The sequence below is a fragment of the Castanea sativa genome, chromosome 8 (genome assembly GCF_040712315.1).
Source record: "Castanea sativa cultivar Marrone di Chiusa Pesio chromosome 8, ASM4071231v1".
Classification (NCBI taxonomy): Eukaryota; Viridiplantae; Streptophyta; class Magnoliopsida; order Fagales; family Fagaceae; genus Castanea; species Castanea sativa.
This window is the reverse complement of record NC_134020.1, coordinates 35,762,109-35,782,462: the sequence shown is the minus strand read 5'-3', so window position 1 is coordinate 35,782,462 and position 20,354 is coordinate 35,762,109. Positions and strand designations below refer to the sequence as shown.

The window sequence follows — 20,354 nt, the reverse complement described above, 5'->3', positions numbered from 1 at the left end:
TTGATTCACTAGAGCTTGAAGAGGTTTCACAACCTAAGATCACACCTAATAAATAAAATAAAATAAGGAAGCCATAGAACCCATCAAAAATTCTCCAAACTTACCTCATCATTGATGCCAGTCAATGCAATTGATGCCGTCTCCTAAGATCCCAAGTAAAAAAAATGCCCCTAAAATTTAAACAATAGGATTATTTTTTTAATTGATTAAGCCTAAATATTAGCTAACAAATAAAATAAATTTTTTATCAAATGAAAGACAAGAAAAAAAAAAAAAAAGAAAAATGTTATGTCTACAATATTTTTACAAATTTTTTACAAAAAATCTTAAGTAGCAAGTTATTACAAGCCGTTATTGATGGCAAAAAAATAATCCTAGCAGTAGTAGGTTCAAATTAAAATCAGTAACAATTTAACACTTAGGATATGTTATGAAAAATATTGTAAATATAGCACTCCTCAAAAAATAAAAAAGAAAGCAATACAAAAAAAAATAAAAATTTACAACATTTTTCACAATAGTTGAGTTAGCAAATTTTTACTAGTTCTCACTTAAGTTCACCACTAATATCATTTTTTTACTTACCACTATTAATCTACCACATCAATAGGTGTGAAATTTTTTTCAAATTTTTTATGTTTATAGACTTTCTAAACAAAAAAAAAAAAATACATGGTTCATGTTAATTAATAATAATTTTACATATATAAAACAAGATAATAGAATTTAAGTAATATTTAATTTTTTTTAAGTCATCAAGTAACCCTTTTAACTGGCATCTCCCAAAGGAGGCATTTTGACAAGCTTTACATGTCGTTAGATTGTTTCTTTGGAAAGTTAAAAGCTAAAAGACTAACAGAACCGCTTTACCTAAGAGAATTTTCAAGCTTCCCAAAAGTCATAATTTGAATGAGTATTGCAATTATCATCTAGGGCTTGGAAATACCACCCAAAGATGCATCGCATGAAGAGGTGCAGTTCAAGTTGATCGATCAAAAGGTCATTCCTACACCCAACCCAATAGTCTACTGTCTACATCACCAATGAGGATGAAGCCAATACCAATTAAACCTTGAGAGGGAATTTTGATGAGCCAGGTTTCTTTGGGCAAGTCCTTTAGATAGCATAAAGCTAAGAGTTGTTGAATCTACTAGAACAGAGACCTACACCAAACCCTTGGCCAAGGAATCCTGACATTAACTGGTATTGTTTGTATCATCAAAGAACGGGCTACAACACTGATAAGTGGCTCAAGATCTCATTGACTTGAAAATCATTACTCATCATCCAATCAGTTCAAGTTTAATACTAGTGATAGGCCAAAAATATATTGGCCCATTTGGCAAATTAATTAATTAATTATTCAAGTTAATTAATTAAGTCAATTTAACATGCAATAAGCGTGGTAGCGCAAACAAATCACCAACTAAGTTAAATACAACGGAAAATAAATTCGACATAGTGATTTGTTTACGAATAAGGAAAACCTCCGAGGCAAAACCCCATCAAGTGAATTTAAGGTCACTACTCCTGAGATTCCACTATTATCAATCACAAGTGGTTATAAGTAAAATGAATCCTAGTACCTAATACGAACCTACAATTGAACCCTTACCCTAATACCCAATTGGACTTGTATTGTAGCGGCAATCTCTCATTTCAATGCACGAATCCCAATATATGACTAACTAATGATGCACGAATCCGAGTACGTGACTAACACACCAACTTGAGGAAAATGTTGACTGCAAAATTCTTCAATTCATCAACATAAAGATCAAGAAGCTCATTGGTCATAAAACCCTTGGCGCAAAAATGCAATAACTTCTCTAGAGAGAATGATGAACTAGTTCACAATATGTTTGAATTTTGTTTGCATAATCCTATGCATACGTTGTGCATAATTCGACAGTCTTTAAAATAACCCTTATATATGTCAAGGGTTGTGAGGAAAGAAACCCTACACAAATACTCAAGGATATGCATGTAAACAGATCTAGAAATTCTGATTTCGTAATTCTCAACAGATACAGCTTGTGTCGAGCTTCAACATTAAATCTCGATAGATAAGCTTTCATCGAGACATATGTCGAGTTTTAATGAACCACACTTTTTCACTTGTTTCTTGGACAGATTTACATGACTTTAACATTTAACTTGAACAACATGTTTCTTGAAGTTTTAAACCATCCTAGATTTACCAAATTACAAGTAAAGTGCATTTTGTCAAAGGATTAACCAATTACGGCAAATATGTCCCTAACAACTAGCTAAGTCCCGAAGCTTGAAAGTCATCCTTCCAGCCAGCCCAGCTTCAAATGAAATTCCTGCAAGTTGCAAAAGTAATAACTTGAGGTTCAGTATCATCACTAAAGAGTTTTTGTATGGGTTTTAGGGTTTGAATTTAGGCCTTTGCTTATGTTTGAGTTAGGTGTTACTTATAGTGAACTTATCCCTTGTTTAGGAGTTTAAGTGTGAGAGAATAAAATGAGTAGGAGGGAACACTTATTCCTCTCTATTCCCTTAGGCTTCGTTTGGGAGTTCATAAGAGAATGGAATGGAATGATTATAAGAGAGTGGAAAGGAATAAAATGGAATTAAGTAACTTTGATTGTATGATTTAAAATAAATGAATGAAAATTAATGAAAACGAATGGAATATAAATAATCTTGTTTGAGAGTAACATAGAGGGAATGAAATGAAATAATTTTATAACAATATTACTATTAGACCCCTATTTTAAAATAACGGATTGAGTATATAGGAGTATTTTAGGAGTTTTAGTAAAAAATTCATTAAATCTAATTTCATTCCCTCACATTCCTCCCAATTTCGGGGGATGCAAATTTGAGATTTTAAGAGAATAGAGAGGAATGAGTGTTCCTTCCTACCCATTCTATTCTCTCCCACTTAAACTCCCAAATTAGGGAATAAACTTTTCATTCCCTTCATTAAAACTCTCAAACAAGGTAAGGGAAGAATATTATAAATTATTCTTTTCATTCATTTTCTTTCCATTCCATTCCCTTCTCCCAAATGAGAGCTTAAAATCTCAAATTTTCATTCCCCCTAAAGCCTCGTTTGGGAGTTCACAATGGAATGGAATAGAATGGAAATGAATGATCATAAGGGAATGGAATGGAATGTATTTAAGTAAAGGAAATGAATGGAATGAAATGGAATAATTAGATGTTTTTAAATAAAGGAACTGAAAGGAAGGAAAATGAATGGAATGTAAGTAATCTTGTTTTTGGAGTAATAGAGAGGGAATGGAATGGAATCATTTTATGACAATATTACTATTAGACCCTTATTTTAAAATAAAATGTTGAATATATAGGGGTATTTTGGGATTTTTTTTAAAATTTTCATTAAATCTAATTTCATTCCCTCTCATTCCTCCCAAATTTGGAGGGGAATGAAAATTTGAGGTTTTAAGGGAATAGAGAGGAATGAGTGTTCCCTCCTACCCATTCTATTCCCTCCCACTTAAACTCCCAAATAAGGGAATGGACTTTATATTCCCTCCATTAAAACTCTCAAACAAGGAAAGGGAAGAATATTCTAAAATTATTCTTTTCTTTTCTTTCCATTCTATTCCATTCCCTACTTCCAAATGATGGCTAAAATTTGGAGGAATAGGAGGGAATGGAATTAGATTTAATGAATTTTTTACTAAAACTTCCAAAATACCCCTATATATTCATCACTTTATTTTAAAATAGGGGTATAATAGTAATATTGTCATAAAATAATTTTATTCCATTCTCGCTATATTCTATTCATTTTCATTCATTTCTATTCCTTTATTTTAAAACATCTAATCAAAGTTACTTAATTCCATTCTATTTCATTCTTTTCCATTCATTTCCTTTGCTAATATATTCCATTCATTTTCATTCCCTTATCATCATTCCATTCAATTCCATTAAATTCTCTTATAAACTCTCAAACGAAGTGAGTTTATTTTTTTTTTTTTTATGAAACAAAGATTCATTGCAACAAAAGAGAGAACAAATAAGGAGTACCCTCCCCTACAATAACTTTGGTTAAAGGAGGCAGATGCTTCATCAAAAAAACCATGTCCTAGTCCATGTTATTTATTGGAGAATGAATTTATGAGTTTCACATAGCGATGTTTGCATTTAAATGTTAAGTCCTAATTTAAAAGGTTCAAAAATATTTACTCCAATCATTTTAATTGATCGACTTGGGGCATGAGCCCCTTTTTTTATTCAAATTAATCCCATTCAACTTATGTGAGCTCTCATTTTGAAAATGGTTTCTATCCAGTGTTGGCCTAATTTAAACATGGTTCTAAGAGTGCTAGTATGTCTCAATTTTAATGGGTTAGGGTAGAGAATGGGAGTCGCTACTTAGTTTAGGTTTAGGAACCAATTATGACCCCTATCTATAGATCTAACTAGTCAGACATAAAGTCCAGAGTTAAGGTTTAAGCCTAAAAAAGTGTTAGGCATCCAAACCCACCTACTCAAATAGGTCAAACTCCACTTACATATCTTGCAGCCACAATCCAATAATGATCCTTGTAAAGGGACCTCTCCTAGTCACACAACAAATATAAACTAATAGCCTACACAAGATTCTTACAAGAATTGAAATCAAACAATTTCATACAATAATCACCTAACCCTAAACATGTGTCCTAGGAATATTTTTCACAATATAATGCTCTAAGCATGTTATTGATGTCCTAATTAAGCATGTTGCTATGCTATTGAATGCTAAAAACATATCACCCAACAACAAAACCAGGAACATTCAAAAATTTGGGTTTCTATATAAGCCTACGTACGCATGACTAAGGTTGCATATGCAGGCTCCTTAAGATGCGTATACAAGGTCAAGCTTGTACATGCACCTCAAGTTAGAAACCCTACATTTTGACTATTTTAGCCTAAACATGATCCTATCATAGAGGAACCCAAGACTAGAAAGTAATTAAACTAGGAAATTAAATAACTGAAGTAAGAAAAATAAAACAAAGGAATTGAAGATAAAATATAAAATATAAAAAAAAGAAAAGAGAATACCTTGAAGCAAGAACCAAAACTTAGATTTGGATATTCTCCTTAGTCAATTTGTGAAACTACTCTACCACATAAACAAAGAAATCAACAAACCTTGAACTGAAGGGTTAGTTACCTAAGAGAGGCCTTGGCCAAGCAAGAATTAAAACTCAAAGCAATTTTGATAAAACTCCCTCTATTGCTCAAGAAATGCTTTGATAGCTATTTTAATGTATATTGTAGAGTTTGTTTAGACCCCTTAAACACACAATAGGATTAACCTAGTTAACAAGCCAAGTTATTACTTAGTCCAAATTTTAGATCTAGGTTAACACAATCAAATAATCATATCATGCAAAGCAGTGGAAAAATAAATAACACAATGATATAATGACCCAGGAAAATTAAACCGGTAAGAAACCTGGGGAGGATTTAACCTAGCTATTCTCAAGGTAAACCTGAATCCACTAAGAAAGAATCGAAGTGTACAATAGCGACTTAGACCACTAACATCCTATTGCTACCCACCAGTAGAACTTACTGACACGACCACGTGCAAACTCCGAGACCACAAACTCCTTCTTTCTTGGATTCTCCAGCAAGTACAAGCACCCCCGCTTGTGTATCTTTAAGCTCTTACGGCAGCAACTGAACAATCATCAAGTTCTTGAAGCTATCTCCTTCTTGATAATCCTAAGCTTGTGTGAAGGTAAGCACATCTCAGATCTCAGAAGAGATTCACACAAACAACAATATGAGCAACCTCAAAAACGTGGCTAGGGTTTGCCTTTTATACCTAGGGTAAAACATAAAACCCTACACGTTATATGGGCTTTGAGCTGAGTTGGAAAATTTGCAGAAAAAAACAATCTGCACGACTTTCGATCGGTCAAGTCTAATTCTCGATTGATCGAGTCAGGGAGAAAAGCATAGTAACTTCTGCAGTTAACTCGATTCCAACTTTACATAAATCACATACTTTGAGCAAGTCTAAAACATAACTAGACACCTATTTTGATCATGGTTTGCCAACAATACATATTAGGGTTCTAATGCATTAGTTCCTAAGTACTTAGAACCTAACATATATGTTTTTTGATACTTGCTTGTATTTTGCAAAGGAGTTGAGCATGGCCTTCCATAGTAAATTTGAGTGCTAAGCCTTCTCTCAACAACATGAGATCAATTTTGCACCAATTTTTTGAGAGAAAATTTCTCTAAACAGCTTTACCAACCATTGCTTGTGTATGCATGGATCGACCTTGAGTACGCATAAGTAGGGTTTTGTGAAAATATTTGTGAAATTATTTTTCTTTTGTGTCTTGCTTTACTAGAAGCCCTCAATAACAAGTCCTTCATGTCTCGTCATTGAGAATGATGCATAAATGCATTTGGTGCTTGAAGTGCATTCTCATACTATTCTGCTTGAAATTTTTTTTATATATACTTTTAGATAGGAAAACAATTCAAGACTGTTAGGTTCTAAAATTTTAGAATAATTGGCAAACCATGAACACAAACTTGTCTAGATATAGATTCATAAGTCTATGAGTATGATTAGGCAATGCTCAAGGTTCTAGAATTTAGAATACAAAAGCAAGGAAGCTGTAGGTTTAGGAAATCTGAAACATGCCAAGTTTGACCAATCGAGATATGTTTCTACAGAATTTAATTAAAGTTCATCAGCCCATTAAGTTATTAGGGTTTTAGATTTAATTCTCCTAATATTTAAAGGAAACTCTAAGGTATGTTTTAAAGTTGTTTTTAGAGAGAGAATAGTGCTTCTTGTGCTTCATATTGTAGATTTAGGGTTTTTGTACCAAAACTCTCTCAAATTTTTTACTAGCAATATTCCTTAAAGAAAATCAAGATCTGGTATTGTAGAAGTTGCTGCCATCACTAGCCATCAAAGGTGCTAAAGATCTAAATCTTTGGTATTAAATTAGGTTAAATAATATGAGTTTACAGGGGTCTAAAATAACAAACAAAGGCAATGATGATGATGATGATAATTATGGAGAATAGAAATTTGATAAGGCTACATTGCCACGTGTCATACCTGAGGCCGAGGAAGCCTACAGCTCCGAGGAGATCACATCCTCGGATGGTGAGGCCACTTTAGTGGCACACTACCAGAGGAGGTCATACTGAAAAGAATGAGCATCGGGGAAAGGGCTAGCCCTGACTGAAGGAACAATGGCTGCTACCACATTTAATACTTCCCACCAAACCTTCTGGCTGCATTTATGTGAAGAAAACTCTTGAACAGTACTACCTTGATTGCCACAACTAACAAGGGGTTTGGAAATGTGTCTGGTGCGACAAGCACTCAAGTAGTAACCTAAGCAACCAACAACTGGAGGGCTAAGATCATCTAAAGGGGGCTATATAATGTGAGAGCCCTTCCAAAGGAAGAGATCAGAAAAATGGTGGAAGAAGAAACTGTAGCAATCTAGAACAAAAATTGTAACCAAGTCTAGAGAGATATATTTAAGAACAACTCTCCTCGGACTTTGCTGAGGAGCGAATTTCTTCACTTATAGCTTAATTTTCTTTATTTTCCTACTGTCCTTAATCCACTGTTCACGTTGGTCCTTCCATTGAAGCCTAGCCTATAAGCCCACTCTCTACAAATTAATTGTGTTGGGCTCTTTGGGCCCTAGTCCTGTTGCTTTTTGGGCCTAAGATCCAAAACCCACCCTTACAATAATAATAATAATGTTTGGACTTAATTTTTTTTTTTTCTCTTTATAGGTTTTTCAAAACTATTAATATAATATATTTAATACCATATCATTATCAATTTCAATTAATTTTTAGTACAATTTCTCTCCGTATATCCCTACAAGGACGAACTCAGAATTTTAAGCTAGCGGGGGCCAGAAAAAAAAAATCCCTATAGTATTAAAAAATTATAAATACTAAAACTCATTGCTTCTAAATACATTAAGATGCAATCATTTACCAACAATGTCTTTTTTTAAAACTAGGCTAGTTAGGATTTTTTTTTTTTTTTTTTGAAATTAGAGAATTCACATTGGTGGTGCTAAAAATTTTAGCTTTTAGCATCTCAAAAAAAATGTATCTATTTTACCACCTCACTTTACAATAAACCTAATATCAAATGTTCTATTTTTTTTTATAACTTCATTTAAAATAATATAAACAATTCATTAAAATAATAAAAGGAGGCGAGAGAATTTGAGTTTTTTAATTGAAGGAAGAGATATAATCTTAATAAAAATTTTTATTTTATTTTTAACAACTTGCTACAATAAAATTAGCTTTATCTTCTCCAATAACACATGATTTTCTAGTTGTAAAATAGTTTTTTTTTTTTTTTTGCTAAAATACAATCACCATTATGAATATTTTTATTATTTTTGTTAAGTTTTTTAGTTGAATAGTTGTTATTTGGGTGAAACTAGTTAAACTTGTTATGGAGAAAGGGGGCCTAAGGTTTTGAGAGGGGCGTAATTACAAAAATGAAAAATATTATACCTAAAAAAAAAAATTAGACCCGGGGGAGCCCGGCCCCTTAGGCCCCCACCTGGGTCCGTCCTTGTCCCAATCCCTACATACTTACGTTAAAAGATTTTTCTTTGTTTCATAATTCAGAAAAGTTTATATAAAGCTGCAACTTAAATTCTTTTGTAGAAAAAATAAAGGAAAAATAAAATAATAAGTTGCCAAGAGTTTTATAACTTAACTTGCACCGGTACTAATGCTTCCAAAAAAGATTTTACATTGTCCAAACCGTCCATCTCCTAATCTTTTCAAGTATCGAGTCATAAAAATATTAATTAAAAAAAAAAAAAAAAAAAGTCATTTGTCCGTAAAGTTATGGACTAGCAGAGGCAGAGGGTATGGAATGGATTTGCGCGTGCTAACGTACGCTTATGCTACCGTTATATATAATGCACTCAAAGGCATCCATCCACCCATGAAGCACTCTCAAATTGTCAAACTGTGGGACAGTAAGACAGAGGGGATATTTCCATAGTTCTTTGAGAGATAGAGAGAGAAAGAAACAGAGAGAGAGAGAGAGAGAGAGAGAGAGAAATGGAGAGGGAGAAAGAAATGAAGCAATCAAAGTTTAAGAGGATTTGTGTGTTCTGTGGGAGTAGCCCTGGAAAGAAAAGCAGTTATAGGGATGCTGCTATTGAGCTTGGAACAGAGTTGGTAATGTCTCTCTGTAATAGCTCTGTTTTTGTTTCATTGGGTTGTTCTTTTTTTCCTTGTATATGTCCCCCACTAACAATCTTTTCAAGTTGATTTCTTTGGTGAAGTTTTTCGGGAAATCAGGTCAACAGCTTCTCAAAATTTTCTAACAAAAATGTAGTTTTCATTGAATTTTGGAAAATAGCCTTCTTGGAGTTCTTGAATCTAAACTCTATTTTCATGTTTCCCCAATTGATTTTTGCATGAAAATTAGTTGACTCTCTTAGAGTTTTGTTCTTTTACATGTCATGGCTTTCTCGAAAAAAAAAACTGTACTTTTGGTTAGCCATGTTCAATTTAAAGCCTCTCTTTCATGTCTCTTGCTCGTCTAAAACCTCTCTCTCTCTCTCTCTCTCTCTCTCTCTCTCTCTCTACTTCTTAGTGGCATTTGACTTAATAATCATCTTGGAGATGGAAGATACGATACACATACTGTTACTTTTTCAATTCTAAATATGGGAAACTACGAATTTCTGTTTTAAGTACTTGGATGAATAAACATTAAATTCCATCACATTTTTCTTCACTCTTTTGTTGTTGGAGTAGTTTTATTAGTGTACTTTGATGTCTCTCTGTCTGAATTGGTTTCTTCATAAATGACATTTGAAGTTTCTACCCAAGTTTCCCTTTTTTGTACCATTTTATTGCACGCTCACTTGCATGGGTATTAATTTGTGTTGTTTGTGACAGGTTTCAAGGAATATTGACCTGGTTTATGGAGGAGGGAGCATTGGTTTGATGGGTTTGATTTCCCAAGCTGTCTATAATGGCGGTCGCCATGTAATTGGGTGAGCATCTAGTTTCTATTTCTTTGCAAAGTATTTGATACAAGAAAATTGAGATTTTTGGGGTTGTGTTGATATAATGGATATGGCCTTCAACTCAACTAATTTCCTTCTTCTTTTTTCTCTTTTTTTGTCTCGTTATTGTCTTCAGAGTTATACCCAAGACACTCATGCCTAGAGAGGTACGTTTGCTAACTATTACATATATAACGTTTCAATTGTGACCAAGAAAAAAATTGAAAATGACCAAACACAAAGCATTATCTACTTCCTTTTCTCTCTTTTTCTGTTAAATGGGGCTTTCTTTTCATTTTGTGGTAGCTACATTACATGGATTTCTACCTCATCTTTGTTATCTTAATTCGGATTTCACATGTGTGAAATTGTCCTTTGGGATCCATGTAGGTTCTAAGTGGGACTTTTGATAGGTCTTGAAGATCTCCTTGCTTTCTCACTAGGATCTTCTCGAACTTATTCCTACCACTTTATCCCTTGCTCAAAGTTTTTCACATAGTACCCACTAATTAGATTCTTTATTCCTCTGATTTTTTTTTTTCCCTCTCATTCTTGGGTAGACTAAAAATATCAAGTTTTATCACTTTATGTGTATATAGACCTTTTCTTTCCTTTTTCTTTTCTTTTCTGCCGTGTTATATGATATTGGATTGAGCCCACCACCTGTGCACCACTCATCATTGCTTCTTAATTTGTGCCCTACACCCTTTAGAAGACTCTATCTCACACACACAAACAGAGAGAGAGAGAGAGAGAGAGAGAGAGAGAAAGAGAGAGTTGCTGACTTGTGCATATTTTTGGATTGACTTATTGGGGTATTGCTGAGTTTGCAGATAACTGGAGAAACAGTGGGAGAAGTGAAGGCAGTAGCAGACATGCACCAAAGGAAGGCTGAGATGGCTAGGCAGTCTGATGCCTTCATTGCCTTACCTGGTTGGTACTTAGTTGAATAAATCTGTATATAACTATTAAATCCTGACATGATTCTTAATGACCCAAGTTTTCTTAAAACGATACTTTATCTTGCTCACCATGTTTCACTTTATACTTACAGTATGTCATTTCTTTTTCTTCTTTTCTTTTTTTGAAGAAACTATACGTACAGTATGTCACTTTTTTTCCCTTTCCTTATCAAATAACCAAGTCTTTTTAAGGGGGAAAAAAATCAAGCAGATGTCATATTACAATTAATGGAATATAAAGTGAAACACGCAGGACAAAGAATTTTGTTTATATATTTTTAATTTTCATGACAAAAACGAATTGGTATCCCCAAAATGTCCTTCAGATTTCCAAGAATGCTAAGTAAAATTGACCAGCCAGGAACCAAGGCAGGGGAATATAGAATAATAATAATAATAATAAATGATCAATAATTTTTTTGCTATAATAAATTAACTCACATAATTATAATATACACACACATAGATATATACACACACTAGGGAGTTCTTATAATATAAACGTATAAAGGTCTCTTACTTATATGGTTCTATATGATGATGAAAAGTTAAACACAACCAAGATAAAAGAGAGATTGGAAAAGTTTTTGAACTGAGGAAATTTCTTTTGAGATTATTACCTATGATTTACAGTGTGACACATTGCTATGAGTCCCAGTGCCACAGGCCCTTGCTTGTCTCATTTGCTTTCCGTGCAGTTGTTCAAACTTCTAAAAACTCTATATATAATTTGCTGAATAGGTTAAAAATATATATACAGTGAAGAAGAAAGGTCAGCTTTATGATTTACAACAACTAAGCCAGTTTTTCAGAAAGCTGATATGTTACTATGCATGCATTAAAGATTAACAGTATTAGCAACTATGACTATTATATACAGTGAGTCTCCGTGGGCTTGGTACAAGAGTTAAGAGTCCTTTTTTGCCTGTGATATTACTGTACTAGTCAAGCAACAAATTAAAGCAAAGATTGTTTACTCCTCTAGTCCTCTTCTAGAGTTGTACCTGAGTTTTTAATCACTTCTTAAAGTAGAAAGATTTGAACCAGGTTGGGCTTTGTTTTCAACTCTAGGCCTAAACCAGGCTTCAGCCCAATTTGTTCTGGGTTGGGAAACTGCAATTCAATCCACGGATGCAAGTTTGATTGATTGTTGAAAGTTGTTAAATTATGAAAAATGCTAAAATTACCAACTATTTTTCAAACTGTTGGTTTTGATTGATTGTTGAAAGTCATTAAGTTATGAAAAAGGCTAAAACAACAAACGATTTAACAAACGGACATGCGCTACAATTGCTATTTGTGTTTTTGGGCCTACGAACTACAATAGTTTGTTTTCTTTCTGGGTTTTAAAAGTTTGACTTGGCAATGGATTGGGCTAAAGTGGGCCTCATCATTCAAGGGAAAAGCTTTGGGCATGTGGCATATGTCATGAATCTAAACATCTCATCGTTCGTATTCAATTATTTTGCTAAAATTAAAATTTTTTGTTGAAGGTGCGATAGATAAAAATAAAAGTTAACTAAAATAGTATAGTAAGACCATTAAATAGTACCAAAAATATACAGTGAGACCCATAAATAGTAGCAAAAATAAATTAAATAGTAAAATAAGTTAACTTTTTAATTTGGAGCCTAACACACACTTTAGTACATTTTTATACTACACTATACATTCTTGCCTATACATTCTTGCTTTTGCTTCCAATGTTTCAAGTAGAATGAAAAAATTTATTCCTTTGTGTTTAAGGCGGTTACGGGACTCTTGAAGAGCTTCTTGAAGTGATAACTTGGGCCCAACTTGGCATCCATGATAAACCGGTAAATAATTTTATATTTTGCAGTTCTTAATTAAATTATTAATCCTTGCTAATATTTTGTATAGAAAAAGTATTAATTTTGGATAAGAATTTCTTTTTCTCTTGAATAATACTACGAAACAAAACTTTTTCACTAAATTTTTCAAAATTTATTGAGGCGACAAATTGTTATTACTTCTCATATAATAGAAAGTATAACGTTATAAAACCGCTATTAATCCTTAAGAGGGAAATGGATTAAATAGAATTTTGTTCTCTTTGATGATTTTGTAGGTGGGATTGTTGAATGTGGATGGATATTACAACTCCTTGTTGTCATTCATCGACAAAGCTGTAGAGGAAGGCTTCGTTAGTCCAAGTGCACGCCATATTATTGTATCTGCACCGACAGCAATGGAGCTAGTGAAAAAATTGGAGGTACACTATGAACTTTTTATTTTGTAGTTATGTTTATATAAAATAAAAAAATAAAAAATTTGGGCTTTGTCTTTTTTTTTTTCTTTTTTTTTTTTGTGAGAGACATGATGTCCAAAACTCTTAAAGCACTTGATTAATCCATTGAATGTGTCGATTAATATGGAATTTTGGATCAAAGCTTTTTTTTTTTTTCCTTAAGAGTGTGAAGAATATAAATGTATCTAACATTTATTTACAATTATTCACCAATTTTAGAATTTGCATTTCTCTGTTTTAGGAATATTTTCCGCGCCATGAAGGAGTTGCTTCAAAGCTAAACTGGGAGATTGAACAGTTAGGTTACACTCCAAAATGCGAAATCTCAATGTGAATGAATGTTGCATGGAGTAGAAGAAAGTGACAGCTTGATGAAAGGGACTAATTTTAGATGACCACAAAATTTCCTTAAGTGGCCATTCCTTTTCTTTTTTTTTCCCCTAGTGTAAGCTAAAAAGAATTAACCCCAAAATATGTAGCTTGATTATTATCTTCCATGATAATTGGGTACTCTGATGCTCCATTTGGTTGCCAAAAGCAGGGAAGTAGAGAAGAAAATTTAGTTTTACAACAATTTGTATTGGAATATATGTCGTGAATTCTTTTTTCTTTTTTCTTTTTTGAAAAATCAGTAAGAAATTTTTATTCAACCAAATAGAACACAAAGCTAAAATCCAAAATCCAGCTGACAGCAGAGTAAGCTCTGCATAAGATGGCACAAGACATAGCAACTTTAGTTGCTACAACACGAGTACATCACAGAGATCAGAAACCAGCCTCAACATCTACAAAGCAACTAAGGCAATACGCGTTGTACAGCAAAATCCTGTACAAATACTTAACAATCCATTAGAGGCTATCTAAAGTCAGCAAGGGGGACAAAAAAAAAAAAAAACTGACTCATCATGACACACACTAATGCCTTAGCAAGACATTCCAAGTACACAACCAGCACACCTCAACATACGACACTTATGATCCATTTGGATTGAGAGAGAGGGGAGGAGAGTAGAGTAGAGTTGACTGAAAGTAGGCTATTTTTCAGCCATAGCAAGGGTGGGGCTGCAACAAAGGGAGAGACCGATGCTTATTCTCCAAATCCTCTTAGACATGAGGTATTTAAAGAAAATGTGATCTCTGCACTCAATACAGCTCCTAGAGAAAGGACAAGCAGTATCTCCTTTATAATCCCAATTGAGCATCCTATCCTTGGAGGGAAGTTTGTTCTTCATAGCCATCCATCTGTGAATGCATGTCTAGGAATACAGAGATTGAACCACAGAATTCTAAAATTCTCCTCTAGTAAGTAGTAATCTTCTTCTTCCTGCTAATCAAACAGCACAAGTATACGCTTAAGTGCATAAATTTTGACAATAACCAATTTCTTCAAGTCACTTTTTAACAAGTTCCTTATTATTGATAACCTTAAATAACTACTCGTTTGGAATTGAACTTGGGTGTTTTTTTTTTCTCTTTACTTTTTTTCCCCTTCTTCTTAAACCATTAAGTAATAACCTCCCTCTTCCTGTCGACCACTGATTTGTTGAACTAATCAGTCTTAAATGATCAAAGAGGACTTTACTTGGATTGAAATGAGGATCGAGCTCCTAAGGTTTAAGGGGAGGGGAGGGGGGGGGGGGGTGAGTAAGATAGTCAAGATTCAATTTAGTCACATTGACAAGGTACCTAAACTGCGAAGGATTAGTTTTTATGTCTCACTAAATCATTGTATGGTTTTAAACAAACCTCAAGACTAGCATTATACGTCTTATAATGCAATTATTAAATTTGGCTTTAAAGTTAATCATTATGATCATTTTTGATTGGCCAAATAGCCATTATTTGTATCACAAAATAGTCTTCTTAGTCATTGCATGCCTTTTTTTTTTTGTGTATCACCTATTAATTTGTTAAATTGTTAAGAGATAATGGATATTGCAAGTTTGCCATGTTGAATTTGTGGGGTTTGATGTGGTCAAAATATGCAATTGAAGTGGATCCACTTTTTTAGAAATATTGAGCCTGTGAGTGGGGGCAATATCGTGGATAAGAGAGCATTAGGAAGTGAAGTGAATTTTGAGAATTTTGGATATCTATAAATAACCCAATTAGATTGACACAAGCACACTAAAAAATTATATTGCGTTAAAAACCGTTATAACCAAACAGACTCCATCTGCTCCATAACTCTTGTTCTCTCTACCAGCAATTTAGTTTAATATTCAATATTTTCAAATTTAATTTGTAGAGTTCAAGTTCTACTTCAAAAACTCTATCACATATGATACAAGAATATATATCAAAGGGACTTTTCAAGCCGCCTACAAATGAAGCGGAATCAACCAAACCTAATTTAGTGGCAACAAGACTAAATTGTAAATTATGACTCCTCTAAGTTTGGGATAAATTTGATTTTGCCTCCTAAAGTTAAACTTTCGAATTTTATACCTTAATGCTAGATAGAATGATTCAAGTCCTTCCCCATATGTTCATTGCTGAGAAATTGCCTTTAAATGCCACTAAGCTCAAAATGAAGTAGTTTTCTATTCCAAACTCGATTTGAGCATTATTAAAAGCGAGCATATTTCCAGAATTTATTCACATCAACCAACCCAACAAATCTGGAATCAGTGTTGGACTCGGTGGATAGAGTAGTCACTCCAGACATGAACCATACACTGCTCCAACCATACACTCCTGAGGAGGTCAAGCGGGCTCTATTTCAAATGCACCCCTCCAAATCACCGGGACCGGATGGTATGTCCCCTTTCTTTTTTCAAAATTATTGGCACATAGTTGGAAGGGATGTTACTACTGCTGTATTGTCTGTTTTACAGTCTGGTCATTTTTTGCGTAAAATGAATTCCACTCATATTGTACTTATCCCAAAAAAAAATGAACCTAGATCTGTATCAGATTACAGGCCTATTAGCCTAGGCAACGTCGTGTCCCGAATTGTATCTAAAGTGTTAGCCAATAGACTGAAAGTAATTTTGCCAAATGTAATATCTGACTCCCAAAGTGCTTTTGTTCCTAACCGGTTGATTACTGATAATACTACAGTAGCTTTTGAAGTGTTACACAGGATGAGGAACAAAAGAACAGGAAAGAAAGGGCAAATGGCAATAAAACTGGACATTAGCAAAGCCTATGATCGGGTGGAATGGGCTTTCCTCCAGCAGATTATGCTCAAATTGGGAATTGATGGGAGATGGGTGCGGTTAGCAATGGAAACAGTCCATACTGCATCATACTCGGTACTCATTAATGGGGAACCAAAAGGCTATATCACACCATCCCGTGGCATAAAGCAGGGCGATCCACTCTCCCCATACCTATTTCTTTTGTGTGCGGAGGGCCTATCCTCATTAATCAGGAAGGCAACAGAGACACAACAACTACATGGCATCTTATCCTGCACTAATGGGATTTGTATTTCTCATCTATTATTTGCAGATGACAGCTTTATCTTCTGCCAAGCTACAATGGAAGAAGGCCAACACCTTATAGATATTTTAAGGCAGTATGAAGCTGCATCGGGGCAGGCAATCAATAGACAAAAGACATCTATCTTTTTTAGTCGGAATACAAATCAAGATGTTAAAACAGACATCCAAGGTCTTTTTGGAGCACGGATTATGGAGAATTGTGAGTCCTATCTTGGACTACCTATGGTGAGTGGTAAATCAAAGGTTAACACCTTTAAGGATTTACAGGAAAGGATAACCAAAAGAGTCATGGGTTGGAAGGAAAAATTTATTTCCAAAGCAGGGAGGGAGACCCTCATCAAAACAGTTGCTCAAGCCATTCCGACTTACTCTATGGGTATTTTTAAAATCCCTAAAGCTTTATGTGATACGATTAATTCTACTTTGGCCAAGTATTGGTGGGGGCAAACAAAGGATGAGAAAAAAATCCATTGGATAAATTGGAAAAAATTGTGCACCCCAAAGGGGAGGGGTGGTATGGGGTTTAGGGATATTCATGCTTTTAATTTAGCTTTGCTGGCAAAACAAGCGTGGAGGTTGATCCATCAAAACCACTCCTTATTTTTTCGGGTATATAAGGCTCGATACTTCCCAAATTGTTCGTTTATGGAAGCTGAGTTGGGGAATAATCCATCCTATGTATGGCGAAGCTTGCTAGCTGCAAGGGATATAATCAAGGAAGGAGCACAGTGGAAGGTGGGGGATGGTCAATCTATTAGAGTGTCTGATCACAAGTGGCTGTCACATAAGCCAATTTTCCTTGGTGAGCCACAACACAACTTGATGGTAAAGGATCTTATTGATGTCCATACCGCTCAATGGGATAGGGAACGACTACACGACCTCTTCGCGCATAGGACGCGGATGGAAATTTTATCTATCCCGTTGCAAAGTACCCCGTCTAGAGATGTACTTGTTTGGAAGGAAAACAAATCCCAATCTTTCTCGGTTAAGTCAGCCTATCATGTTGCCATCAGATTGCAGGAACAAAACCGGGTTGAACACTCCACGGCTGGTAGAGACAGTACTCATTGGAAGAAAATTTGGAAGCTGAATGTGCCCCCAAAGGTCCGTAACTTCATCTGGCGAGCCTGCTCAAATATACTGCCCACCAGGGAGAACCTCCATCGAAGACGGCTACACGTGGAAGACCGGTGTGAACTGTGTTGTCTGCAACCAGAATCCGCAGGTCACTTGCTGTGGGAGTGCCCTTTCGCAAGGAACGTATGGGCCTTCGGTCCAAGGAAAATCCAAAAATGTTCCAACGAAGCCAATGATATCTTCTTGCTGTTCAAATGGTTGGTACAGAGACTCTCTACCGTGGAATTAGAAATATGGGCAGTGGTATCATGGGGAATTTGGAATGCACGAAATAAAGTCTACTTTGAGAGAGTTCAACCCCACCCCAAAGCCATTTGGGCAGGGGCTGTTGGGTTCTTGCAGGAATACCAACATCTCAACAACGCACAAAGGAACATTGGCTGAGCTATCAGGTTCTACTGCCGTAGATGAAATGGAGACCCAAGCAAGGACACTTCCTTCAGCCATGGATTGTGTTTAACCGTTTTCATTTCTTTACAATTGTATTTGGATACTTTGCCTCTAGAGGTCTAACTCTTCCCCTGTTTTTTTGGTGCTAAAACAGGGTCTATACGTTTTATCTTGTATATTTGTTTTTTCTCGAATCAATAATATCTTCTATCTTATTACCTCAAAAAAAAAAGCGAGCAATGTTTATTACACATTGCCTACTACATAAATTTCAGTTCAAAAATTAATTTGTATGTATAATGTGTACATTAACAATTACCATTTAAATCATATCAACGTACTTTTCCTATTAATTCATATAATTCATTTTTTTAATTCATTTTTCAATTTTTTCTATTTATTTTGGTATTTTTTGTTGGGCTATAGATTGACCTCTGTTAATTAATCTAATAACCCAAGTTGATTAATTAGTTAATAACACATGCAAATCATATTAAGGCACAATCAAATCACCAAACTAAATAGAGTGCTACCTAAATTAAGTTTAACACGGCAATTTGATCACGATGGGAAAACCCTCGCAAGCAAAATCCCACCAGGTGTATTTCAGGTCACCACTCTCAAAGAATCTACTAATCAAGAAAAAATAGTTATAAGTATAAGAAATCTTATTCTACAAGCCTATCTTGAAGTAGAACCTTCTATGCTTTACCAATCTCATCTCCAATCTCCAATTGGACTTAATCTTATAGAAGACTTCTCCTTTGCATGAATCTTCATATTCATGACTAACTCCATAGCAACTTTTTTTTATTGTTGTATTTTTGCAGAGTTCTTCAATCCACGCTTGGATGAATTAGAAGTAACTTGGCACAAAACCCTAGGTGCGCAAAATGTTGCAGCAACGCCTATTATGCGTGTGTCTCTTTGTCTACTTGATGATGACTATAAAATATGTCTTTTATATGTTCTAAAACCTTAGTACACGAATTCCTTGAAAAGTCATCATGGGCCGAAAACTGAATTTTAAATTCAATTTACCCCAAGCTTGATAGATCGAGAGGCGTTGAGCAGGATCAAGGTTCATTAACTCTCAATAGATCGACAGGTATCAAGTAGGTGTCGGGATGAGCAGTTTTAGCTTTTCTTAAGTAGTCTTGTGTCTCCAATAATAACACTTGTTATTCAAACTCAACTCAAGGTCTTCTTGAACACACTAGAAACTAAGACTCAATTACATATAAAATGTGTTTTGTTTGTAGGATATGCCAATTACATAAAATATGACCCTTACATTCTCTCTCTCTCTCTCTCTCTGAGTGTGTGTGTGTGTGTTTTACTGGCGGCTTTGTAGGTGGTTGCAATTGTGTCAAGGCAGCAAAGGAGAGGATTTAAGAGTTGACCAATGGAAAATGGGTGGCAAATTTTGGTGTGACTGGCATGGGCTTGGGGTTTGTTTGGGGTGTGGGTATTTTAGTTTGAATATTGTTTTGAGGATTGAACCATTGCATGCATGCAGTGGCTAAATTGCATGTGGGTAACAATTTGTGATGGGTTTAGTTGTTAGGCTTTCAGCATGCTGGTTGAGAAGGGGTTTTGAATGGCTTGATTTATTATTATTTTAGAATCAATTCATAAAGTTTTTTTTTTTTTTTTGAGAAAACAATTTATCATGTATAGAATTAAAGAGCTGATAAATCAGCAAGAACAACAGATTCTATGTCTAGTAGAACATGTTCCATGCATCCAAACTAATAACGGAAAGGTTAGTTTCACTCTATGGGCTAAGGAATATGCAACAACATTACCTTGCCTCAGAGTATGAGAGAAAGAGAAACTCCGAAGGGAGCTAGCAAAAATTAAAGTATCCCGAACAAGATGACCAAAAGAAGAGAAAGAAAAATCTCTTATTTGGAGGGCTTTGACACCTACCTACCTCCGAATCACCTTCAAAATGAGATTGATGGAGACCAAAGTTAATAAAGTTAATAACAAACAAGTTTAAACAAAGAAAAAAAAATTATAGTAAATTAATTAATTCATAGTTAATAATAATAATCAAATTATGAGATTAATTTAAATATATCAAATT

General features: G+C 34.5%; 1 protein-coding gene across 1 annotated transcript; it reads left to right on the top strand.

Moving 5' to 3' along the window:
* The first annotated feature begins 8,970 nt into the window (after positions 1-8,970).
* On the top strand, positions 8,971-13,857 carry LOC142606871 (cytokinin riboside 5'-monophosphate phosphoribohydrolase LOG1). Its single transcript, XM_075778232.1, has 7 exons — positions 8,971-9,213; positions 9,943-10,040; positions 10,189-10,219; positions 10,886-10,985; positions 12,761-12,831; positions 13,104-13,247; positions 13,525-13,857. Exons 1-7 carry the CDS (start codon positions 9,094-9,096, stop codon positions 13,615-13,617), a joined length of 657 nt encoding a protein of 218 aa, XP_075634347.1. The 5' UTR covers positions 8,971-9,093; the 3' UTR covers positions 13,618-13,857.
* Positions 13,858-20,354: the final 6,497 nt, after the last annotated feature.